Here is a 26,805-nt window from a genome sequence, read left to right as displayed (position 1 = left end):
ATTGCTAAAGGCTTTTGCATCCGTCGACATTATCTTCGATTAAAGTAGTATTGATCTGACAACTACGGAAGCCGATAAGGGCCATTCAAAAAAAAAAAATTATGTCGTAATTACGACATAGCATGTCGTAATTTCGACATAACATGTCGTTATAACGACATCGCTATGTCGTAATTTCGACATAACATGTCGTTATAACGACATCCCTATGTCGTAATTTCGACATAATATGTCGTTACAACGACATCGCTATGTCGTAATTTCGACATAACATGTCGTAATAACGACATAGCTATGTCGTAATAACGACATCACTATATATATTAAAGAATATGTATTATGATTGCCAAGACACTAAATGACACAGAAATTAACAACTATAGGTCATATCATAATGCCCCCAATAACTAGAAAAGCCCCCGCATAATCAGTATAAAAGAGGGACGAAAGATACCAGAGGGAGAGCCCCGAAATGCTGTGTGGCAGACAGTGATATTAATTAATTATTAGCTCCCTTGGTAAAACTCCAAATTTCATATTTAATGTATTTCATTGTTAAATAATTTACATGAAGCTGAATAAGTATATATCTGTTAATTGCATAGCTTTTGCTATTTGAATTTATTTATTTATATTGTAAAGTTTAATATTTGTATCGTCGCAAAATCTTTGGTCACCTTCTTTGGTTACCTTCTGTGAGAAACTTATATATTTTATAGATCCTGATTGGACGTAAAAAGTAACCGACCGAGGACTATGAGGACTAATCTGAAGTCCTATCAAGGCAAACAAAGCTTTCCACCTCTCATTAAAGAAGTGCACAACTCCATGGTTTGTTGTCATGAGGGCGATTGGAGGTATCGATTGCTCTGTATTTACTATCAAACGATGGGCACGATGTTCCTAAAACACGACATTACACATAAAAAGCGGCGTCGAAGAGGGTTTTTGATTAATTTTTGCAAGTTTTATTTGGTTTTTTTATATGTTGGTTGATTTATTTATTATATTACAAAATTTTTTAAATTTCTGATTCTTGTTCTGTTCGTTTTGTGATGTCATTTTATCATAAATTACCTCAAGTTGTGGAAATCTATTTAATAATGTTTACCCTTTAAGTTATTTCAACTAAAAATGCATTACTGTCGCAAGTAATGTGGGAAAGAAAGATGGGACGGAAGTAGATATAGGAAGATGTGGTACAGTTTTCCATAAGAAAGATATTTTTTTTTAGATGTACGAAACTTTTATCATATGATGTTTAACTTTCAAGGTGCATATCATCTAGCTATCTGTCATTGTAAAATTTAACTTAACCCCAATACAAATATATCTGACACTCTGCAAGTAAATCGAACATTTTTACCCTTGGTTAAATTTGAATAGAATTGTATTTTCCCTGGTACATAAGTTGTCGAAATACACCCCTTCAATTACTTGAACCTTGGCTTGAGAATTATTTCCGCACAAGTCATCTATAGTGTTTAATTTCTGATATACATTTTAAAATATAGTAATCTACTCCTGGATCGTCCGCGAAAACGGCTTAAATAATCCCGGGTTTTTAAAATTCGATGAAACGGTTTTCGTCGCTGTTTGGGATTTGTCTTTCAATTACTAGTACCTCAATTTCATGCACAAGTTTATATTGACGAAAAGTTCCGGTTTCGCTAGTACAGGAATTAATTTCATCACGACAGTTATAACATGAATAGCAGGACAAAGCGCGAAGTAAAACACTCCGTGAACTGGTATAAGTCTTTTAATATTGGTGATTGCACCTTACTGAAGTGACGACTTTAAATGATCTATGGAGTACTTCCACAATATAAATTTCAATTCGAATTTAACATTTAGAGGACTGTCTTGGTGTCTAAAATTTGTCTTTGCAAAAGTTGGACGAAGTGTTTTTCCCCATTTCACCATTCTTTTAAATAAATCGTTAAAAGCTATAAACGATTAATAAAAATTACAAAATTTAACCTGTGTCTAACCTATGTCCCCGGGTGGAGTCTATAGCAACATGCGCTATTCTTTTTTTTCGACAGCAATCATCAACCTGTTTTTTCCAAATTTCATAACACGATTTGTTTTAATTATCATGATCATTTAATTGAAACTTTAGCACATGTGACGACGGAAATTAGCGTCTTTCGAACTTTCGACGTTTGGACAAATTGGCTACTGTTTTGTAATGTGTGGAAGCATTTTATTCCTTTAAGACCCAAACATGTAGTTAATAAGAAAAGAATCTTGGCATTTTTTACTCTTCGTGTATCTAACTTTTGTTTTGATTAATTATAAAAAATACGCGTTAACTGCTTTGAAAAATGAAATATCAACTTGGACGAAACGGCTACCGTTTGAAAAATGACTGTGTAGAGAAGATTTTATTGAATCAGCAATATTTGAACTCACGAACAATGAGGCAAATATTTGTACTTTTGTTAGATATTATTATTGTCTTACTCTTTTTATTCATTTTCTGCTACTTACAAAATTCACTTTCAGTCGTTGAGATAACGAAAAACGTCGTTGGACATATTTCTTATTCCCGCTTAATATGAAGCCACCGAGTCAAATAAAATTTGGCAAAAATAACGGCTTTAACGCCACAAAGAACCGACACCTGTCGTTGTTCCTGCCAAGTATCAAGAAGATCAGAGAATAAGAAATAGGATCACTATACAAAAGATTTAAAACAGTTTTTCATAAATGTAACGTTGGACATCCGGTTTTTTTCACATAGCTTTGCTAATCTAATCATCAAAATTAATATACTAGATATTACTTAGTTTTATATGATCAAGAGCTGTAAAAACATAATTTGAAACATATATTGAACTTGTTTTAATATTGGTTCGTGTTTTCTAACATTTTTATATTGTTTTGCGGATGAAATTTCGAAGATTCTGTTTTAAATCCTAAAGCTTGTAGGAACATCGTGTCCAACGTTTGAAAGTCGAAAGAGAGCAATCAATATTTCAATTCACCCTTATGACACGAAGGCATGTAATTAGAGCTTGTTTATAGGTAGGACTGTATGTCAATCCTCATATAATTCAACACATATTTTTTCGAACAAGTAGAAGGTTTATAAGACCTTGACTGACTCTGCATCACTTCCACGGTCGGTATTTTGAAGGACTTACATAGGATCTATAAATTATATAAGTTTCTCACAGAAGGTAACCATAGAAGTTGACAAACGATACAAATATTAAACTTTACAATATGAATAAATATCGTTAATCAATGAATTCAAATAGCAAAAGATATGCAATTAACAAATATATACTTATTAAGCATCATGTAAATTAATCAACAATGAAATACTTTAAATATGAAATTTGGAGTTTTACCAAGGGAGCTAATAATTAATTAATGTTAACACTGTCTGCCACACAGCATTCCGGGGCCTCTCCCGCTGGTATCTTTCGTCCCTCTTTTATAGCTGACTATGCGGGGGCTTTTCTAACTATCAGGGGCATTATGATAACATATAGTTGTTAATTTCTGTGTCATTTAGTGTCTTGGCAATCATAATACACATTCTTTTATATACATAGCGATGTCGTTATTACGACATAGCTATGTCGTTAAAACGACATAGTGATGTCGTTATTACGACATGTTATGTCGAAATAACGACATAGCGATGTCGTTATAACGACATGTTATGTCGAAATTACGACATAGCGATGTCGTAATAACGACATGTTATGTCGAAATTACGACATGCTATGTCGTAATTACGACATAATTTTTTTTTTTTGAATGGCCCGTATCGGCTTCCGTAGACAACCGCTGTGCATTTATACTTTAACGACCTTTAAATGAATGACAAATGACAACATTGTCATTTTTTGAATGACAATTAAACTGTGTCGGAAAGATAACATAAATACACTTTCGTTTTTCGTTTTTTGTTTTTGTGAAATCAAAAATGAAAAATAAAAACACTTTCATTTTTCGATTTTAGTTTTTGAGAAATCAAAATTGAAAAATGAAAATACTTTTGTTTTTCGTTTTTTGTTTGTGAAATCAAAAACGAAAAACGAAAACACTTTTATTTTTCATTTTAATTTTTAAGAAATCAAAAACGAAAAATGAAAACACTTTCGTTTTTCGTTTTGGTTTTTAAGAAATCAAAAACGAAAAATGAGAACACTTTCGTTTTTCATTTTGGTTTTTATGAAATCAAAAACGAAAAATGAAAACACTTTCGTTTTTTGTTTTTTGTTTTTGATATTTCAAAACGAAAAACGAATGGACGCAGATATACACGGACCCACCTTACAGTAATTTTTTTTTCATTCGAACTTTTTGACGTAATTTCACACAAAAATGAGACGAAAGACAAATATTTTTTTTATTTGGTGCGAATTCTTTCTAACGAAACTGTTCAGCGAGCACAAGTTTTGGTCATTTGTTTCTAACATACTTTTGCAAATTTGCATAAACTTTGACAAACTATACACTCGCTGCAAATGCTTCAACAGTTTGCCGTTCGTCGTTTGTTCGTTCAAAAGATGCATTTCTTTCTAACTTTAGCATTAAATCAATTATCTTCTGAGCTCTTACCACCTTGTAAACAAATTCAACTACTTTATTTCTATGTAGATATTTTAAATGTATGATTTTACTCGGACCTTCTACTGAATATAACCAAATAAACGGAGAATGTGTCCATGGGACACCAATAATGCCCCAGCTAGTACATATAACATTATAAAGGGTCATGTTGGGACGTACGTGCGTACGGACGGACAAGGGTAATACTTAATGCACACTCCAAAGCGGCAGTGAATAATAAATTCGGACGTTTTTATACTAAAAATTGCATACCCGACCAATTCCCGATTATCCCTACGACCCATATACGATTAGATCGATCTGGTCTGGTCGAGATCAGGCTGAGATCGTGAATAGTTGAGTTGGTCTAGTTAGTCGAGTAAATATCGTGTAAAGATCGTGAATTGGTCGGAATTATTAAATAAGTATTCATTTTGTTGTCGGGATGGAGTCGTGATGGAGTCTTTAAGGAGTCGTGAATGGTCGAGTTCACGTCGTGTACAGTCGAATGGTTGTCGGGTAGAAGTCGTAAACAGGCCCGATCAAGAATTTGGTTCAGCTTGGTCGTGGAAATTTGGACAATCGGGATCATCGAGTTGATCTGATCGGCAGTGTGAACCTAGCTTAAAACGTGCCTCGCGTTTTAACTTTGAAAAGTTAAAGGATAAATATCAGATCTGGGACATTTTAAAGCTACATGTATGCCTTTTCTACCTCTGATTTATAAATATCATAGCCGGAGAATGTCTCAGTTTGTATAACCGTCAACAGCTAATTTTGATTTGTGTTGTGATATATAGACAATAATAGTGCATTGATTTGACATATCAACGATATAAGGATGAGGCTTAGAAACGGGGAAATGCGAGGCTGTGCTTATTTGATAATAAAGAATCTGAAGTAATGAAATATCCAGACTTCAAAACTATACTTTCTAGGAGTTTCTACAACAACAGAGTCAATATTTCTTTTTTTTTTAATTTTTTCATAGAAAGCAATTCCCAGATTTGAACTAACTCTTAGTTAAAAAAAAAAAAAAGGAAGAACACTTTAGACATTCAAATGTACATTAAAGTTAATTATGTATTTCAATAAATTGTTTTATTCGTGAACCGTCAGTAACGAAAGTAGCTTTGAATTCCTCACTTCTTGCATGTTTTGATGATAACAATTATTATTTTATATAATTGGTCGTCGAATGTAATTTACTGAATTGTAAGCATACAATGTAGTTACTACAGTATATTTCATGATAGATAGATAGATAGATAGATAGATAGATAGATAGATAGATAGATAGATAGATAGATAGATAGATAGATGTAGTTACTACAGTATATTTCATGATAGATAGATATAGGAAGATGTGGTGTGAGTTCCTATATCATTAATTCTTTATTTTTCATTAACAAGCCTCAGTAAATAAGTAAATGTTGAAAACTACACGTACAACAAAACATCCGAAACAAGTAAACAATAGTATACCTATTGAAAGTTGTAAAGAGGAAAATTTATTGAAAAGTTGTTTATTTCTTTTGAGGTTCAAATGTGTGTAAACCTTTATCACCGCGAACATGAAACTTGAGATCGGTTACTTTTTTTAGATCAACATTATCAGGATATCTGTGCACATCACGTTTCAAGTCCTTTGAATGGTCATGCACGGTTCCTTTTGCCATTTTAAATTCAATGGCGACATCGGTTTTGCCGGAATTAACTTTGTCTTCATAAAATCTTGCTGTAGCCCCATCGTAATTATTCTTTGCTATTGTGTGCTTTGAGTGTGAGGGGCCCAGTTTTGTGAGATAAGTGCCATCACCTCCAACTGCATCGCCATATTTCTTTTCCGACTTCAAAATTTTTCCAGATTCCAGAATTTGTTTTGCTGATGCCTTGTCAGTGTGATGATAATATGTGTCTAAATAAAACAAAATAAAGTACTTCTATTTACATGATATACATTGTACATGTAGTCATTAAAAGATATAAAAAAAGTTTTAACCGAAGTTTTTTTCTCCCAACTTATCTTAAAAGACACAACAATATTATCAATCAGGGTTTGCCGATATTCAAGTTAAAATAAATTGGTAACTGTTATAAAAAAAAAAATCACCGATTGAAGGTGTAATACAACCAAATCATGGTACTTCATATCCGGTTGCATACTAAAAAGGGTAAAAAAAAATCCCCTGAATTTGGCAGTTTTAGGAAAGTAATTCTAAAGTTCATTGCAGTAACAAAAAATGGTCATAAATATATATCGTACATGTATGTGTACCTAAGCACCATTATTTTTTTATTTGTTGTTTCTATAGAATATTTTAGTAACTTGAGGTTACATGGTTACTTAAAGTTGCACACAGTAACCTGAAGTTCAGTAGTTGTTGTTTGTTGGTGTGGTTCATAGGTGTTTCTCGTTTCTCGTTTTTTTTTTATGTATAGATTTAACCGTTCCCGTTTGAATGGTTTACGACTAGTCATTTGTGGGGCTCTTTATAGCTTGCTGTTTGGTTTGAGCCAAGGCTCTATGTTGAAGACCTTACTTTGACCTATAATGGTGTTTCTTTAACAAATTGTGACTTGGATGGAGAGTGTTCTATTTGGCACTCATACCACATCTTCTTATATCAGTTGTATACTTAAAAGTCGAATTGAAAATGACAATGTCCTCATTTGAGAAACGAATTGAAAAAATGAAAACAAAAAACAAAAAAGAGGAAACAACTGGAGGTCAATTTAAAAATAAATGTTTCGTAATAATTATAATTAATGATTTTAGCATTTAATTTCTCATATTTGCAAAATATGATAAACATTGAATGTTAAACAAGACGATCCTTATCTTTTGACGTTTAAAATAACTGGCTGTTGAATTGTTTTGTTGTTTTTTCACCGCTGGCTGTTTCGTAAATTATACCATAGTTTGAAACCCCTCGGCAACCTCACTCGACTTCGTCTCGTGAGGTTATTGATTGCCGGGGGTTTCAACAAAAGCTATGGTATAATTAACGATACACTACAAAACTGTCCAAAAGATATGAAATATCTATAACTTATTCTTTATTTGTCAGCAGTGTTTAATAAACCGGGTGTGGATCAAACACTTTTAAAGTGAGGGGTGGGGGAAAAGCAAGCCAACATTTGAAAAACTATTAAATAGGTTATTTGTTTACCATATTTAAAGTTCTTTAAACAGTTAAAAGGGGCGTGTTTCCTGTCTCCTCCATCCCCTAAAAACTAACCGGCCTTGCCACACAAACGGTAAGATGTGATTCATGTAAATGTAGCTGTACAGTGGAGCCTATAGAAAGTTTACCATTTTATAACCGAAAATCAACATATTTTTAACCTTTATTTGTTTGTTCCGGGAGCGAATCTTGGTTCATTTAAAATATAGGACAACAGAGTTGGTGTATGTGGGTTCGATTCCCACCCTAAGCAATCATTTATTTCAGCTGGTGCAAAGCGGGCAAATTAGCTTAGTGGCCCCCCACATGATGGATAGCTATAGTATAATTTTCGGTTATTGAGATTTATACTCGGGTTGCACTCCCATAGGTTACATTGTATAGCTATAGGTTAATAAAGTGTAAAACCATTCAATTCTTATCATGTTCTAATGTACATACCCATATCCTGGAAAGGAAATTGGAAATCTATTTTTCCTAAGTGTGACTAAGCTCGATTACCTATAAATAGAATAATTGTAACGACATGGGTTTTTTTTCTATTTTATGAATGCGATTTTAAACATTAGACCTCACTACCAGCGCATCATTTTCATGTATAACCGATAGCAGTTTCTTGGCCTTTGACAATTCGGGGAGTTTAATAGCTGACTATATGCAGTATGGGTTTTTCTCATTTTTGAAGGTCGTACGGTGACTTGTAGCTGTAAACTTTTATGTCATTTGGGCTTTGCTGGAAAAATGTACATTTGTAATATTTGTCACAATAACACCTCTTCTTATTCTTATATATTTTATCATGGTTTGAATGTGTACGCTTCTAAGTTTTATGTAGACACAAATTGTATGACATGCGTAAAGCGAGGTGACATCCCGAATTCAGTAGTTCCCAAAGCCAGTACCAGCCCTGCTGTTAATATGAACATAAGAAACTTTGACATCATGATTGAAGGGGGATATGACCTTTATCGGGACTCCTGAATCGGGTATTTTTAAGCTCGGGATTTCGGGATTGAACATTTCGGGATCCGGGAATTCTTTTTTCGAATTTGGGGATGTCGGGATTTATCTATTTTTTTAATTCGGGACCTCGGGATTTCGAAATAAGGACCCCTCCTTACCACCTCCTCCCTATGATTTAATTTGACCAATTCAAAGAAATACCTTGTTTTTTTATTTGAGCAACTTACGTGATAAAATGAAGGATGTAAACAATATAAATTCAAGATCACACAAAATGAACTCCAATGGGTTTTACTTTGCCGAATATTCAGTTTTTCGTGCAATGCTTTGAGTTTGTGGCTGTTCGAAGTGTTGAAATTTTCATTCTACACCAACATTTCTATTGCCTTTTGACCACCAGTATATGGTTTTATATGCAAAATGAGCACACAAGTGTTTGACAAAAGAAGACGGGTTACTTTCAAACACAAGTATTTCAACAATAAGGTTCATTCATTTAGTAAGTGGGCAATATGTTCAATCATCTTTAAATTATTAATTAAAAGTGAAAGTGCTTTAAAAAATTTTAATTCAATCCATTGACCAAGAACGTTTTAAACAGAAAAAAATATTTGGTATAGAATATTTTTGAAGCCCATTATTTCTAAATAGCTAAACTATGACTACTCACTTAAAAATATCAACGGGTCTTTATCCAGCCTGAATCTAAAATGAAATAAAAACGAATTTCTGAAAGAATTGAATCTGGTTTTTCCATTTTAAAGCATCACGATTTTCTAAAATTAAAATTTTGACATCCTAGATATTTTTAAAAAGGGAAAATCCATGGAAGTATTAATAACTTGTCAATGTTATTTTTCATTCACCAAAAAACTTAAAGAAATTGATAATGACGACTTTTTTTTATAAAATTTACCAAATTGATCCGATGAAAACAATACAATTTTTTTATGATTACATATATTATTCCAATTATTTTAATGACGTTTTTTCTTCAACCTTTATTTCTCAATTAAGATGTGTGAGGATTCTTGATATATATAGTTCCAAGGGTAGTTAAGACGTGATATTAAGAAGCGTTTAGGGGGAAATTCTTTAACTTCAAAAAGGGGGCTGTGCTTTGTTTCTTTGTCGGAGTCAGAGATTTTTTAAGCGAAAACATTAGTTTTAAGATTATATAACCAAATTTTTTTGTTTCATAATTTAACACAATTTAAACACCCATTATACTCAGATGTTCATTGCAGGTTACATGTTATATTCTCAACAGGTGTTACTACTGATTTGCATAACAATGATTCTACTCCGAACACGGTAAATATACCTGTTCGGTGGAACAATGAGATGAAAGATCAGTTTGTTAACATGGTTGAGGACAAACTTTCGACTGAAGATTTGTTCAATAAACTTGTCACATTAAATATTGAAAGTGACACGTTTCAATCAGATATTGACAATTTTGTAGATTTTTTTAACAGCATATTTATTGATTCAGCGCATAATTGTTTTGGTGATAAGGTAGTTCGATTGAACCAGCCGAATAGGCAAAACAAAGTGTTCCAACTCTGGTTTTATAAAATTTGTCATCAAAAGAGATCTGAATTTCACAAGTCAAAGAGAAAACATGATCTCTCTAAAACAGACGAATCCCGAGCTGATTTGAAGTATCGCGCTAAGGCTTATAAGATTGCAATGGGCAAGGCTTTTAATGACTTTCAGTTTAAGGCAGAGAAAGACTTGCGCATTGCATCTGAAGGTGAACCACGAGAGCTCTGGAATATTTTAAATAATTTGAATAAATCTACTTCAAAAAGAGATGAAATTGATCTCGATAACTTGTATGAGTATTTTAAGAATTTGAACATTGATAAACATCCAGATGATGATGATGACGAATTTATCTTGTCAAACTGTGATGATGATTTTGTAAATAATATACTCAATGGTGAAGTTTCAAACGAAGAAATTTTGAATGCTGTGAAAAATTTAAATAAAGGGCTGCGCTTTAGCGCATGATACGCCTGTTGCTCTTTTAACTTGTCTTTTATGCTTTAAATGAATTTATATGATCAACTAGAAATATATATACAAATCAAAAGGGATGTTACATTAATATATTCACCAAAGTTTCATAAAATCCCCCTTTTTAAAGTATAAAAATTCATTACTTAAGAAAACGTAAAATCTAAAATTTATAAAAATGGAAAGGGAGCTTATGTCAATAGATATAAACAATTTATTAAAGTTGCATAAAATTTTGTGAAAGTGTTAGTTATTGTCCCAAAATTGGAAAATCCCCCCTTTTTTAAAATTGGAAAATCCCCCCTTTTTTAAAGTATAAAAATTCATCAAACGGAAATGTAAAATCTGAAATTTATAAAAATTGAAAGGGAGCTTACATCAATAGATATAAACAATTCACCAAAGTTTCATGGACATTGGTGAAAGCCTTTTTGAGTTATTGTCCCAAGAGTTGAAAATCCCCCTTTTTTATGAATAAAGCCCCATAAATCCAAAACTTTAAATCTGAAATTTATAAAAATTGAAAGGGAGCTTACATCAATAGATATAAACAATTCACCAAAGTTTCATGGACATTGGTGAAAGCCTTTTTGAGGTATTGTCCGAAGTGTTGAAAATCCCCCTTTTTTTATGAATAAAGCCCCATAAATCCAAAACTTAAAATCTGAAATTTATAAAAATTGAAAGGGAGCTTATATCAATAGATATAAACAATTCACCAAAGTTTCATGGACATTGGTGAAAGTCTTTTTGAGTAATTGTCCGAAGAGTTGAAAATCCCCCTTTTTTTATGAATAAAGCCCCATAAATCCAAAACTTAAAATCTGAAATTTATAAAAATTGAAAGGGAGCTTACATCAATAGATATAAACAATTCACCAAAGTTTCATGGACATTGGTGAAAGCCTTTTTTAGTTATTGTCCGAAGTGTTGAAAATCCCCCCTTTTTTATGAATAAAGCCCCATAAATCCAAAACTTAAAATCTGAAATTAAAAAAAACGAAAGGGAGCTTACATCAATAGATATAAACAATTCACTTAAGTTTCATGGAAATTGGTGAAAGCGTTTTTGAGTTTTTGAGTTATTGCCCGAAGTGTGGACGACGGACGGACGGACGGACGGACGGACGGACGGACGGACGGACAGACGGACGGTACGACAGACGGACGGACGGACAGACGGACAACGGTATACCATAATACGTCCCGTCTAAAAGACGACGGGCGTATAAAAACAGCAAGGCCCCTGGGTTTGATAAGGTCATTAATGAGTATATTAAATCAACCATTAATGCTACTTTGCCTATGTATAGAGAGATTTTTAATATGATTTTGAATACTGGTGTAGTTCCTCAAATCTGGACGGTTGGAATAATTATTGCTATATATATAAAAACAAGGGCGAACTGAACAACCCAGATTCTTATAGAGGTATTACATTAGTGTCCTCACTTGGTAAACTTTTTACAGCAGTACTTAATAGTAGGTTGACAAAGTATGCTGAACTGATAGAAACTATACCAAAGGCACAAGCCGGATTTAGAAAAGGGTATAGTACGAATGACAATATATTTATACTACATGTTTTGATAGAATTATACTTTTATAACAATAAGAAACTTTTCTGTACTTTTGTAGATTTCAAGAAATCATTTGATACTGTTTGGAGGGTGGGACTTTGGAAAAAACTTATAAATTGTAATATCACGGGAAAGATATTTAAAGTTATTTATAATATGTATGGCAATATCAAGTCTTGTATCAAAAAGGGGGGTGAGTTATCAAGGTTTTTTCCTTGTGAAGTTGGTGTTCGTCAAGGGGAAAATTTATCCCCTTTCTTATTTTCTGTATTTCTCTCGGACCTTGAGACTTTTTTCAGTGAAAATGGTATATCTGGACTCCAAACCGTATCACAAAAAACTCTTGAACACCTAAATACGTTTTTGTTGTTATTTATTCTATTGTATGCTGATGATATAATAATTTTAGCTGAATCAGCAGCAGCATTGCAAAAGTGTTTAGATGTATTTGAACAATATTGTAATATATGGAAACTATCAGTAAATGTTGAAAAAACTAAAGTGATGGTATTCTCCAAAAGAAAGTACGCCATGATTGATAATTTTAAACTATATGGTTCAATTATTGAAAGAGTGGAGTCGTACCCGTATCTTGGTTTGCTTTTAAACCAAAACGGGAAATTTGCAATAACAAAAAAGAAGTTAGCAGAACAAGGACAGAAAGCAGAGCGAAATTTGGGGATATGAAAAATTAGACATATTGGAAACGGTGCATTTGCAATTCCTAGAGAAGGTGCTCTCTGTCCGAAGATCAACGCCAAACTTCATGGTGTACGGCGAAACAGGTAGATATCCACTAGACATACATATAAAATTACGTATACTTAATTTTTGAGTAAAATTACTTTCGAATGATTCTAAACTGTCTAGTATTATGTATAAGTTATTGTATGAAATGAATTGTTCAGGAAATATGCAATCAAAATGGTTATTAAATGTGAAATCTATACTGAATGATGTTGGCTTATCGTTTGTATTGGATAGCCAAGAAATTCTTAGTAAAAATAGTATAAAATATTATGTTAAACAAATCTTACAACACCAATTTGTACAAAAATGGCACAGTATGGCTGAAAGTGCCTCAAGAGGGGAACTTTATTTATCATTTAAAAGGGATTTCTGTCTTGAAGGCTACTTGATGAAACTAAATAAACAACGCAGAGTACACTTGAGTAAACTGCGATGTTCAAATTTAAAATTCCCTATAGAAGCCGGTAGATGGTTAAATATACAATGTACCTCGTGAGGACAGAATATGCACATTATGTGACATGGGTGTAATAGGAAATGAATTTCATTATCTGCTAGTATGTTGTAACCCTAATATTATAAGAATTAGAAAAATACATATACCAAGATACTATTTTTTTAACCCAACTTAACCTCATTGGCCAATTAACTTAGGCGGAAGTCCATGTGATTCTGTCTCATTTGTTTAATATCCACTGAAGAGAGCGGACCGTGTCCTGACTGCTCAGGCCAAGTTGGCAACATACTTCATAGGAAAGGTATATATTTTTTATTTTAAATGGCAAGAGGCCATATGATATAAGAATGACAAGAGGTCATGTAATTTGAGAATAGCAATAGACATAATACATTTTTAAATGGGCAAGAGGCCATGAGATATGATACTGGAAAAATGGCGAGGGCCAAGGAGATGGTTTGATTTATTTGGAGATGGTAATATTTATTTTTTGATAAAGCAAGAGGTTTTGAGATATAATTGAAGAATAATGACAAGGGTTATAAGGTATAATTTGAAAAAATAACCAGGGCCAAGGAGATATAATAAATTTTAGATTGGCCGGAAAGTCCGACACCACGAGGTCGAGTGCGAAATAAATTATATCTATAGGACCAATGTTTTTTTTTTTTTTAACATTTGTATTGTATTTATATTCTAAACTGGTTGATAAGATATGTTCATTTCATAGTTTCTCACGAAATTTAATGAGGTATAAAGATTTTCAACAATCCCGTCGTGGCGAAAGGTGCGCTCGACACGTGTTATCATAGATTTTATAAGATTTGATTTATATAATCAAATGATAGACACTTTTAAAAATGTTGTTTGTTTCTTTAAGATTATAATGATAAATAACATTTGCCTATGTTCGTTTATTATGTGTGGTACTTCAGATAGTTTTTAAAAAATGCCAAAAGGGGATTTCCCTCAACAGGTGCGCAAGGTCATTTGATGTCTAGACTAGTGTGTAGAGTTGTGTATTTATTTTCAGATGGTTTTACCCACGTGTTGGAAACGGAGGCACTCATTAAAAGGGGTACGGTTAGTGGCAGCTATTAAGAGAATAAGAGGAGGACAACCACAGGGCTTAAAGGAGTTTGCCCGTTTTCAAAAGGACAACAAATTGGATAATTTATCCATGGATGATCTGAGGCAACAGGTTTGTAGTACTATTAATCTTTTCATTGTTTGACTTGATTTATCTTGCTACTATTTTAAAACCATTTATAGACAATCATATGCAAGTCAAGTGTTTTGTAATACATTATAAATAAACCAGTTTTATTTAAATTTAGCAAGGTTACTAGTACAAGAAGTAAAACAAAAGCTCTGTTGAGTTTTATTTGTCATTTTTTTTTTGTTTTAAATTATTGATCAGGTTCTGGATTTAACTGGTGCAGAACTACAAGATTTACTTCAATTTGCCAATAGAGATAATACAGTTGAAGAAGCCAGGTGGGCCACACATTGTTTGATACTGTATGCAAATGAATATGGGCAACCTAGTGGACAAGATTTAACCCAGTCACAAGATCAAGTAAGTAATTTCTAGTCCTGCACTTTGAATGTAATGTCTTGGCTGGCAGATAAAATTAAATCTATTGAATTTTACATAAACAATTCTGCACATTGACTAGGATGATAAGCTTAGAAGACAAATCAATGATCGCACTAGAGAATTTCTAAAATTGTATGCCAATGAGATAATAACCTAAGAAGTAATTGGACAATGCCATCATTTATGGTCTTTGTGTGGCCTTCACTTATGAGCAACAAATTGTACCACATAACGAGCATATAAAAATATAAAATTGTCTTGTTGGTTAATACATAATTACTTGTCTTACTGTGACGTAATCCATACTGGTTGAATCCAAGTATATGTTTATTCATATTTATAAATGAAAATATTGACAACACTGTGGTAATTTACATAGAATTTTGATATTAATAGTGATTCACTGGCATTGACTGGTGTTATGTAATGTGTGTTAATAATGATACCGGTTTTGTTTCTGTTTTTAAGACCGATTTTTGTTTTCTGTTTTTAAGACTCCCACTACTAGTGCTAATCCTGTCAATGTGCAGATGAGTGGTGACATTGTGCAGAGTAGTGGTGACAACAACAACAATGGGACAAATAAAAGGAAGAGGGACGATTTGGAAGACAGGATTGCTAACTTAGAGAATACTACAAAAGAAGTTGTTAAGAACTTAAAGGAGAAGGTGAGGACACTTTGTCTGCAAGATAATCCTAGTGATTCACTCATATTACTTACTCTGGAGGAACTTGCTAAAGCTGCAAGACGGGTTAATCATGATGATGCCGATACCTTTGAAGAGTTAACACGTCAGGCAAACCGACATCAATTAAAATTAGATATCTCTTCTTTGTGTTTGTCCGTACTGGGTGGTAAGGTTGCGGATGCAATCACAAAAGCTGTGTCGAAGTGTTTAAAGGAAAAGCAACCTGAAAAGGATACTACTCCAAAACCTGAAGATTCGCCATTGCATAATTTATACCCGCCATACCAGGCTCCTTGTATGTATCCATACAATGCTATGCCTTACTTGCAACCGCCATATCCAGGTGGCTTTAATAATAATTATAGGGGTAGACCCCGAAATTCTGGAAATTTTGGAAATTCTGGAATACGTCAGAGAGGTGCTTGTCTGTTTTGCGAGAGTACAAGTCATCAGATAAGAGACTGTGACAAAATGAAGGCTGCAAAGGGAAAATAATGTTTTTCGTATATTTGTATGTTCAATTAATTGGGGAATTTTAATTTATTGTGAAATATTTTGTTTTTTATTTTATTTTATTTTTTCTCTATTTGAAATGTCTTCATTTACAATTCAAGGGTCACTGATACCCTAGTGGTTCTACATGTTCCACGTGGATTGTAGGTGAAGGGGTTTCTCCTTAAAGTGCTCTTATGTTGGTTCTTGGATATAGAGAGAGTTTTATTTTCTCTTCAGAATAGTAATACATTGGGAAGTTTAAATTCATTCAACATTCATGTTCCAGAATGGGAAATGGAAAGTGGTTTTAATCCCGAAAAGGTACAAGTACGCCAAGAACCAGCATGGGTAACACTTGGAGGTGAAACTCCTTCACTTACAACACACGTTCCTTCGGCTGAAGAAGTTCTGAATGGTGCATGTGGTGTTCATTTTGATAGTGGGACTTTTCCATTGCGTGATCCTGATCTTTTTCTAAGCGGTCAGATTCATCACCATTTGTCTAACTGGAAAGATATTCTAGTAGGGACAGATGATAAAGATATACTAAAATGGCTTATAAATGGGGTTGATGCTACAGATTTTTTCAGATACTTTAAAGGAAATTTTAAGGGTCGTTTCTATGATTCGGATATCCCTCCAAATCAATATTTTCAAAATTCAAAAATTTGTAAGCAACATGTTGATTTTATTTCAAAAGAATTATGCGAGAAAATTGCTATGGGTTCAGTTAAGCTGTTGGGAGCAGTTGGTGAATGTGAACCCCCTAGAATAGTAATGCCACTTACAGTCGAACCCAGCAAGCCACGTTTATGCCATGATGAACGTTTTTTAAATTTGTGGGTGAAAGATTTACCATTTCATCTTGAAACTTTGAAAGATATTCCTAGATTAGTACAGAAAGATGCATTAATGGTAACATATGATGAAAAGTCAGGTTATGACCATGTTAAACTTAGTCAACATTCATTTACATATTTTGGTATTCAGTTTGGGGGATTTTACATGACTTACACAACATTGCCCTTTGGTTGGAAAGCAAGCCCATTCATATACCAGTCAATAGGGATGTGTGTAACATCATATTTAAGAAAATTAAATGTACTGAATACATTATATATTGATGATAGGTTTTCAGTAACTCGAGGGGGCCCATTGCAGTCTAGGGAGGAGAAAGAGTTCGAAGGTAGGAGGTTGGTTTATGTTATGCTGGAGGTTTTGACAAGGTTAGGGTATACTCTTTCGCTTAAGAAGTGTTCATTGGTTCCAGAATTTTGTAAGAAATTTCTTGGTTTTTTCGTTGATTCGGAAAAGCAAGCATTTATTTTACCAGAGGATAAGCGGAAAAAATTTATTGAGTTGCGTGAATTTATTTTGTCTTCTAAGGAGGTAGACTTGAGAACTTTACAAAGGTTTTCTGGAAAGTGTATTAGTATGCAATTAGCTGTACCTGGCTGTAAGCTTTTTTGCAGGGAGGTGAATGCTGCTATTTCTGTTTGTACTAAATGTAGTAGGCCTGTTAGGGTATTTGGACCTCTTAAAGAGGAGATTGAATATTGGAAATTTTTGGACAAATGCCAGGGAAGGCTTCTCAAAATGGAGACCAGAATTTCATAATAAGATTGACATGGTAACAGACTCTTCAGGTTATAGATATGGGGCACTTGTGAATTTAGGTGACAACCATTTGACTATGGGTGATTATTGGTTGGCTGATGATACTAGACCTATTCATGAAAAGGAGGCTGAAGCCATTTTGAAGGCATTGCAATCTTTGGGAAAATCTTTATTAGACTCTCGGGTTGATGTATTAACTGATAGCATGGCGGTAATAGGAGCCTGGAATAGTCAAGGGAGCAAATGTCCGGCCTTGAATTGTATTATGAAGGATATATTTCAGTTGGTCGCTGGGCAAAATGTTGATTTGCATCTAAGTTTTGTTCAATCTGAACTGAATAAGGCTGATGGTCCTTCTAGAATTTTGAACACGGCTGATACTATGTTGAGTAATGCTTCGTGGGTTTTAGTTGATTCTCGATTTGGTCCACATACTGTTGATCTTATGTCTTTAGACTCGAATGTAATGCAATCAGTAGACAGTAGGCCACTTAGACATTTTACCCCATGGTTAACACCAGAAACCTCTGGTGTTAATGTGTTTTCCCAAGATTTAAAGGCAGAATCTAATATGTATGTATATCCACCCTATGTATTGATTTTTCCTTTGCTATGTTTTTTGAAGGAACAGTCAGTTTCTTGCACAGTTGTGGTACCTGAACTTTATCCAGTTCCTATGTGGTGGCCAATGTTGACTAGTTGTTCATCAACCTCCATTCTTCTAGGAGCTAGGGGTCAAAAAGGGGTTGTCAAAGCACCTTCAAGGAAAGGCTTTGTTGTTGATGAATTTGGTTTAAGATGGCCATTGTGGGCATTCAGAGTTTCTTTTTCTTGATCTTATTTTTGTTTATATTTCATGTGAAGTAATACATCTGTAATACGGATATTTCAAGTGAACTTAAAATGAATTGAATGTTTTTGTATAATTTTAATGTACCAGTGTTGCTAATCTTTTCATTTATGAAAAATATGTATATTGTTATTGGGTAATGCATGTGCATTGTATTTCTTTTGAGGTTATAAGTCCTATTAAGATATTTTCAATTTTTAATTGTTAAATTTTTTGTCCTTGACCTAAAAATGGACCTTATATTTGTCATTGCAGATAAATAGTGACATTGATTTGGAAAAAATTGAGGGAAGAATGGACGAGTTAGATAAACGAATAACTTGTTCATCAGAGGAAGAAAAGTTTTCAAGGTTCTTTTCTCCAATTTCTCCAAGATTTAGATTGCAAACATTTGTCAGTTTGTACACCTGATGATATTCGAAGATTTTTAATTTGGAAGGATTTTTCTGGAAAAACTACTATTCACGGTGTTCATTGCAAACATTTAGGCCAAAAGGGGGAGTTTGACTGTTTTTGTCCAAAACGACTGGCTTCCGGTACAGTTGAAGGGGTGATTAATCAATTGGTTAATATATTTGATGATAATGGCTTTGGGAGATATTGGGACATTTTTTCTAAGTCTGGTAACCCTGCTTGTGCCCCCATAGTAAAAGAATATCTTAAACTAATCAGGGAAGAACAAGCCAGTGCACATGTATTGCCAAAACAAGCTAAGCCTATATTTTTATCAAAAATTAAGGCAATGTGTTCATACATTGATAGGGAAATTAAAAGTCCTGGTCTGTCATTACGGGAGAGGTATATTCTGTATAGAGATAGAGCTTGGATGAAACTACAATTTTTTGCAGGTGATAGGGCTAGTGACCTTTCTTTAGTTGTTGCTCAGGAGGTAAAAGTATTAAATGATAATAGTGGCTTGGTTTTTCAACATACGTTTGGAAAGACACTCCGAGGTGATAAGGGAAAGAGTAATACATTTGTTATTAAAAAGTGTGATGACTTGTCTATTTGTCCTGTACAAGGTTTGCTTGATTATGTTAATTTTTGCCAAGTCAGTACAGTTGATATGTCAGTAGGTTATTTGTTCAGAATAGTTTCTGAAAAAGGCAGAGTGTTGGATAAGGCTGTCAATTACTCTGTCATGTATGAGAGATTGCGTTATTACTTATCACTGTTGGGAATTTATGAAGGAGAAACCCCCCATAGCTTTCGATCAGGTTGTGCAGTTACCATGGCTTTATCAGGGGCAGCTGAAAATGTAGACCAGGCAATGAAACATATTGGTTGGTTTGGCAGAACAAGTGCCGAGTACTATAGTAGAATTCATACATTAGTTGATGCAGGCAGTATTGCATTGAGATTATCTCAAGTTGCAAATGGGTCTGAAAATATTGAAACTGTATTTAAAGAACAAGCTGACTATTCTAGTTTAGGCCAAAATAAAAAGATTGTATGTTTGCCCAAACGCGACCGACCCAAAATAAACCCGCCGACTCAAATTCTTTTTTGACGTTTTTTTTAAGAAATTTTTTTTTTTTGGATTTTTTTTGGGTCCGCTCTGTCATCGTACAAAACTTAATGTTTGTCGTCTTTGCGTTTGAAAGTAACTGTGAATAAGATTAAAAGAAAGCGTATAAGAGACGCAGTTAATCGATATTCGATGTTCTCTGTTTTTATCTTCTGATTTAACAATGTTTAACGAACGTAAAACAGTAAAACATGTGAAGTGGCACAGTTTTTTTACGCTGAAGATGTCTGTACTACCAAACATGTTTATGCTATATGCTCAATGTTAATTTCATCGTGTTATCGAATATCTGATAAGAATATTCAGGTAGATTTGTTCAAAACCATGTGCAATCGAATATTTTCCATGTTATTCTGACAGGAAATGGATTCGGAAGTTGCGAATTTACAATCTTGCAAGAAGATTTTGTTTTTACTGAATAAAAAGGAATTATTTCTTGATAAATTGTTGTCTTTAATTATACTCTTCCTTTATCATGTAAATTAGATGCCCTTTTATTCAAATAGTTCAAATTTACAAGTCTCATTAGACAAGATCAGTACGTTGCTGTTTGGGAGAATTTGATAAAACTATAATTGCTCACAGAATCAGAAATATAATCTTAACTGAATGAACTCCTTCTGAATAATTTATTGCAATATAAATATAAATCCCTTTTGACAAGAGGAATCTGACTTTTGTCAGAAATATTTTTTTTTTCACCTGTGCAAAAGTAAAAACATGTGATGGACGCCATATTGGATTTTTATACAAATTTGTGAGGAAGCCTCTAGAACCATGACCTAAAAATAAATAGTCTTCAGAAAACGTTAACTTTATGCAATTATATTTTAGTAATAATGATTATTTTCAAAAATTTAAACTTGATTATTTAAAGAAATATAATTATAACAAATACGTTTTTAGTTTGGAGATTCTACAGAACATACATGCTTTGATCTATTTATAGCCAAATTAGTTTACCTGTGTGATAATGTAAAATATAATTTGTTTTTCAAAACATAAAAAAGACACAAACTAAGGATGGTAGATAATAATTCATATAAATATTTTAGGACATTTAATCTATTTTAATAGAAATAGGATTTAAAAACTGCAAACAAATTTAATCATTACATAATCAGCTGATATTTTTTTTACACAAACATCGTGTTGATGGAACTGTTGAAAATCACTTCTTAAATCCACCAGCCCTTTCACACAGTTAGCAATTGTCAGGGTTATAAACATCTCAGGATACAAATCATATAGTAGACTAATTTATTTATAGAGGTTTTAAATTCATGGCTTTTGGTTGTCTCTACAAACGTTTGATGGAAACAAAAAGATAAACTGTTTTAAGATCTTTTAATAATTTCATGCAAATTCTGATAAAAAAAAAAAAAAAAAGAATTTGCCTACCTACCTACCCACACCCAGTCATCATGGGTCGGGTTTGGGCAAACTGAAATATTTTTGATTGTGGCCTTAGTTCATGTTTTTAACAAAGAGTAAAAGTAATCTTAATTGTGATCTAGCCCTAAGATTGAGGAAGTTTAATGAAGTATTTGCACCATATTCATTGTACTTGCATTGGTAATTAAAAATGTTTTCATCGTAACTATCATTTTGATAAGTTTTATTTGAATAATTGAAATTGCACAAGTTATTATTGTTAAATTTATAAAATACCCATGCATTCATTTTGTGAATCTAAGAGCAATGTATAATTATGTTATCTGTACAACACTTGTTATGTAATAAATAATATTAAGAAAGAAGATATGTTTTATTTTGAGTTTTGGGAAGAGGCATTATACTGTATTTGAGATTTTGGGTTTCATCTTCAGGAAGTCTGTAGAGTTTCTGCTACCCATAACTTAATGGAACTGTAGCAAGAAGATATTGGACACTGAGGATATGGTCATAACCTCATTGGCCAATTAACTTAGGCGGAAGTCCATGTGATTCTGTCTCATTTGTTTAATATCCACTCAATGAGGAGGCAAACGTTTGACAGAATAGGCAACGTTTGTACTGTAATGTATGTTTATAGCCTGCAAGTGAAGTTATTTTAATCCCACCTCATCCCACCCATTGTCTGTTTATAGTCGTGTGGTACCAAAATGTGATATACAGGATTGTATGTGAAATGTTGAGTTATTTTTGTTTTTAATTTATTCAATGCAGAGGCACCACAAGTCCTTCTAGTCTTTGATGTTTATTGTCCATCATAATAGGAGTTGAACAATAGACATGATAGAAATCATGACACCTAATTGCTAATTTCATGACATAGACTTGATTGGTTTTGTTATACTGAGTCATTTGGATTGTTGTTTGCTTAAAAGTTAAGCATTGTCTTGTTTAGAATCTATAGGAAAGGTATATCCCCATTTTGGTACTCCAGGAGTGTTCGATATCATCTCACACCAGTTCCCTGCAGAGTTTCTGCTACCCATAACTTAATGGAACTGTAGCAAGAAGATATTGGACACTGAGGATATGGTCAGAGGACAAGCTATTTGGTTTGCTATACTATTGTAATATAAATGTGCTCAATAATGTTGCATTATTTTTGCAAAAAATCATGAAGTATTTTTAATAAAAGAAACTGTTTAGTACTTTCGTAATTCAAGTGTGTGTTATAATCCAATTAATCATATGATATATATATATATATATATATATATATATATATATATATATATATATATATGCCATGATATGTGTATTTGTTTGGATCGTTTAAATCACGTGTTAAACAACCGTATGTTACGGTGTGTTTGATGATTTATATTAAATTGACCTGTATATATGTTTATTTCAGTTTTGTTCTGTTATTATACCACTTCTGTCAAGCTGTATATTATGTATATCTGCCTCTTGTAACAGTGTAAACTGTGGAGAAACTTTGAATTTAAAATATTGTTTTGGTCTTCGGTGGTGGAAAATACAATAATTATTTTTTGGTCAATTAAAATCAGAACGATCGATATCATGGTTTTATCTGAAATAGGAGATTTAAGATCATGGTAACTTTACATTTAGTTGAATATTACACATAACTCAATAAAATACTAACTTTTTTTTCGAATTTTCAGTTGTAACAATGCTAAAATAAAAGCAAAGTTTGCTAGTTTAAGAATGGAATCAAAATTTAACCGTCTCGGGACGTTGGATGATTTTTATGTGAATTTTTGTTCACTAATACATGAAGCTAGAAGATCTGCAAAAAAAAGTATTTTCATCCTCATTTGTTTCTTTCAATTTGATTTTTTTTTAATTAAAAAACGTATTCCATATCAGCTAGGGTTAAATTGTCTTTTGACCACCAGTATATGGTTTTATATGCAAAATGAGCACACAAGTGTTTGACAAAAGAAGACTGGTTACTTTCAAACACAAGTAGTTCAACAATAAGTTTCATTCATTTAGTAAGTGGGCAATATGTTCAATCATCTTTAAATTATTAATTAAAAGTGAAAGTGCTTTAAAAAAAATTCAATTCAATCCATTGACCAAGAACGTTTTAAACAGAAAAAAATATTTGGTATAGAATATTTTTGAAGCCCATTATTTCTAAATAGCTAAACTATGACTACTCACTTAAAAATATCAACGGGTCTTTATCCAGCCTGAATCTAAAAGGAAATAAAAACAAATTTCTGAAAGAATTGAATCTGGTTTTTCCATTTTAAAGCATCACGATTTTCTAAAATTAAAATTTTGACATCCTAGATATTTTTAAAAAGGGAAAATCCATGGAAGTATTAATAACTTGTCAATGTTATTTTTTCATTCACAAAAAAACTTAAAGAAATTGATAATGACGACTTTTTTTTATAAAATTTACCAAATTGATCCGATGAAAACAATACAATTTTTTTATGATTACATATATTATTCCAATTATTTTAATGACGTTTTTTCTTCAACCTTTATTTCTCAATTAAGATGTGTGAGGATTCTTGATATATATAGTTCCAAGGGTAGTTAAGACGTGATATTAAGAAGTGTTTAGGGGGAAACTCTTTAACTTCAAAAAGGGAGTTGTGCTTTGTTTCTTTGTCGGAGTCAGAGATTTTTTAAGCGAAAACATTAGTTAAAGATTATATAACCAAAATTTTTTGTTTCATAATTTAACACAATAAAATGTGGAGAAACTTTGAATTTAAAATATTGTTTTGGTCTTCGGTGGTAGAAAATACAATAATTTTTTTTTTGGTCAATTAAAATCAGAACGATCGATATCATGGTTTTATCTGAAATATGAGATTTAAGATCATGGTAACTTTACATTTAGTTGAATATTACACATAACTCAATAAAACACTAACTTTTTTTTCCAATTTTCAGTTGTACCAATGCTAAAATAAAAGCATAGTTTGTAAGTTTAAGAATGGAATCAAAATTTAACCGTCTCGGGACGTTTGATGATTTTTATGTGAATTTTTGTTCACTAATACATGAAGCTAGAAGATCTGCAAAAAAAGTATTTTCTTTCTCATTTGTTTCTTTCAATTTGATTTTTTTTTTTTAATTAAAAAACGTATTCCATATCAGCTAGGGTTACATTGTATCCTATCCTGCTAAACTTTGAAAAGGAGAGTAGATCAGAAACGCATTTTCATTGCGAAGCAATAACTCATATATTGAGACGAACAAGGATTGCAGTCTTGTCTTGGATACAAAATGTGCTGGTCAAAGTTTTTTGTTACTGTCAAAAGTTTGTTTTGTTAAATTTTATCCATCTACAACATTTCAAGGCGAAAACGATATATATGTTTAATGCTAATGTATCCGGGTTGCGGCTTAAAGGGAAGTTATTAAACCAAAAGAACCAAGTAATGAAGTTGAAATTATCCCATTGTAAGGTCAACTGACGCCATTACGAGCTGGTTAGGGAATATAATTATGCTTCACAGATAATAGCGGATATGCTCCATATGTAAAAACTAAAATTCCGTCCCCTTTTCAAGAATGTGACTTAATGATTTAAATTTATCGCCGGGAATGTACTCCCATCAGCAACTTGACGGGTGCCACATGTGTATTTTTCGGTGGGGTTCGTTTTGCTAAGTGTTTAACAGCTGTTTAATAGTTTTCTTTGTTGTTTTTTGTGTACTTTTATTTGTCTGTTTCTTTTTTATCCATGGCGTTGTCAATGTATATACGACTTATTAGTTTGAATGTCCCTCTGGTTTCTTTAGCCTCTCTATATTCTATACATGTATGTTGTTTGAAAGCTAAACATATGGAAATATTATTAAAATATCCACAGGCGTTCCCCTTATTCTTTATTTTTTGACACATCAGTGTTGAATAGATAGGAGATTATTACATGCCATGCAGTACTAGCATTGATTCCACTGAAAACAAGATAACTTTATCAATAGTATTTATAAAGTTTATTATACAGATATTGGAAAAATCAAGTATACAATGGTCTTGATACTCAAGTTCACCTTCTCGGTGCACTCGACTTTCGTTTTTTTATCTGTGAAGGTCGTTGACGACTTTTTGTAAACAATAACCGCTAACAAAATTATCAAACAAGTGGGTAATCTATGTTGATAATTATATAACGAAAACCTCTGTTATAAAGTCTGTGTTTTTCCCCCAAATTATTGGCTTTATTAGTCACCAAATCTTCATCTTATCTTACATGCAAAGAAATATTCAACATTCTTGGTTTGAACAACTTACCTCTGGTATATGTACAAAATAGCATGCCACTGTTTTTCTTTATTTTTACTTTTTTGATATTGTAGCACTTTGAAAATGTTGCAATACACAGGCCAACAGAAGGGTCATACTTTATAAAGTACTATTAATTGAAGCAATATATTAACTTACTGTTTTCATGTGGTCTTGTCTTTAAGAAACTTATTCATGTTTAACATCAAATATATATAACGAGAAGTTCGTGAGCAGAACATTCATTGGTCAATTGCAAATGAGGTCTGTATAGGGTTTATAATTTTATAGGTTTTAATTTACTCGTCAATAAAATTTAAAAAATCATTATTTTGAAATGTTGGAATTCAAAATTCATGTTCATTACAAATTTTAATATGGTTAGCTTTGAAACAACATAACTTTGAGGGTACATTATCCTTAAACAGATCGTTTCGTCAAATCGAACAGACCTCGATGCATAATGTCCTTCAGATACTGTTCATTTGGTTTTGATTATGTATTTTTTTTCAAACAATATGGATATATTTGAGCTACAAAATTTATAAAAAATACAGAATTAAAAGATCAGTCTGTTTTTGGTTCAATATGCCCTATAATGACTGTTATTTGTATATATCAGTCAGAGTACTATTTATGAACTAAATATCATTAAAGTGTAATGATAAGTATTTAGATAAAATAGAAAGGTAACAAAGACACAGGCCGGTAACAACCGTTGCCGGATAGTTTTTCTGCACGAGTAGTCAGGTCAAAGTCTGAGGCGATAGCACTATTCGTCTGGTTGTAACCGGCCTGTTTCTTTTTGTTTT

The 26,805-nt window shown here is 32.6% G+C and overlaps 2 protein-coding genes and 1 long non-coding RNA gene across 5 annotated transcripts; 2 read left to right on the top strand and 1 right to left on the bottom strand.

Annotated features, from left to right (window-relative positions):
• Positions 1-6,085: 6,085 nt before the first annotated feature.
• Positions 6,086-26,167, bottom strand: LOC143075806 (uncharacterized). 3 transcript variants are annotated; one of them, XR_012978423.1, is made up of 5 exons: positions 26,153-26,167; positions 23,903-23,937; positions 9,397-9,431; positions 8,205-8,264; positions 6,086-6,493 (listed from the first exon to the last, which is right to left on the bottom strand). It is a non-coding gene; the product is annotated as an uncharacterized LOC143075806 (long non-coding RNA). The 3 variants fall into 3 exon arrangements; XR_012978422.1 differs by lacking the exon at positions 26,153-26,167 and having other exon boundaries at positions 23,903-23,961; XR_012978421.1 differs by lacking the exons at positions 23,903-23,937; positions 26,153-26,167 and having other exon boundaries at positions 9,397-9,519.
• LOC143075805 (uncharacterized) lies at positions 13,719-16,764 on the top strand. The gene is made up of 3 exons (XM_076251365.1): positions 13,719-14,736; positions 14,956-15,114; positions 15,630-16,764. The coding sequence occupies exons 1-3, from the start codon at positions 14,569-14,571 to the stop codon at positions 16,317-16,319; spliced, it is 1,017 nt and encodes a 338-aa protein (XP_076107480.1). The 5' UTR covers positions 13,719-14,568; the 3' UTR covers positions 16,320-16,764.
• On the top strand, positions 19,385-22,188 carry LOC143076918 (uncharacterized). The gene is made up of 2 exons (XM_076252817.1): positions 19,385-20,236; positions 22,144-22,188. The coding sequence occupies exons 1-2, from the start codon at positions 19,529-19,531 to the stop codon at positions 22,186-22,188; spliced, it is 753 nt and encodes a 250-aa protein (XP_076108932.1). The 5' UTR covers positions 19,385-19,528.
• Positions 26,168-26,805: the final 638 nt, after the last annotated feature.

Source organism: Mytilus galloprovincialis, chromosome 5 (assembly GCF_965363235.1).
Source record: "Mytilus galloprovincialis chromosome 5, xbMytGall1.hap1.1, whole genome shotgun sequence".
In the NCBI taxonomy this organism is placed as follows: Eukaryota; Metazoa; Mollusca; class Bivalvia; order Mytilida; family Mytilidae; genus Mytilus; species Mytilus galloprovincialis.
The sequence above is the reverse complement of the archived record's forward strand: the minus strand, read 5'-3'. Positions and strand labels throughout refer to the sequence as shown.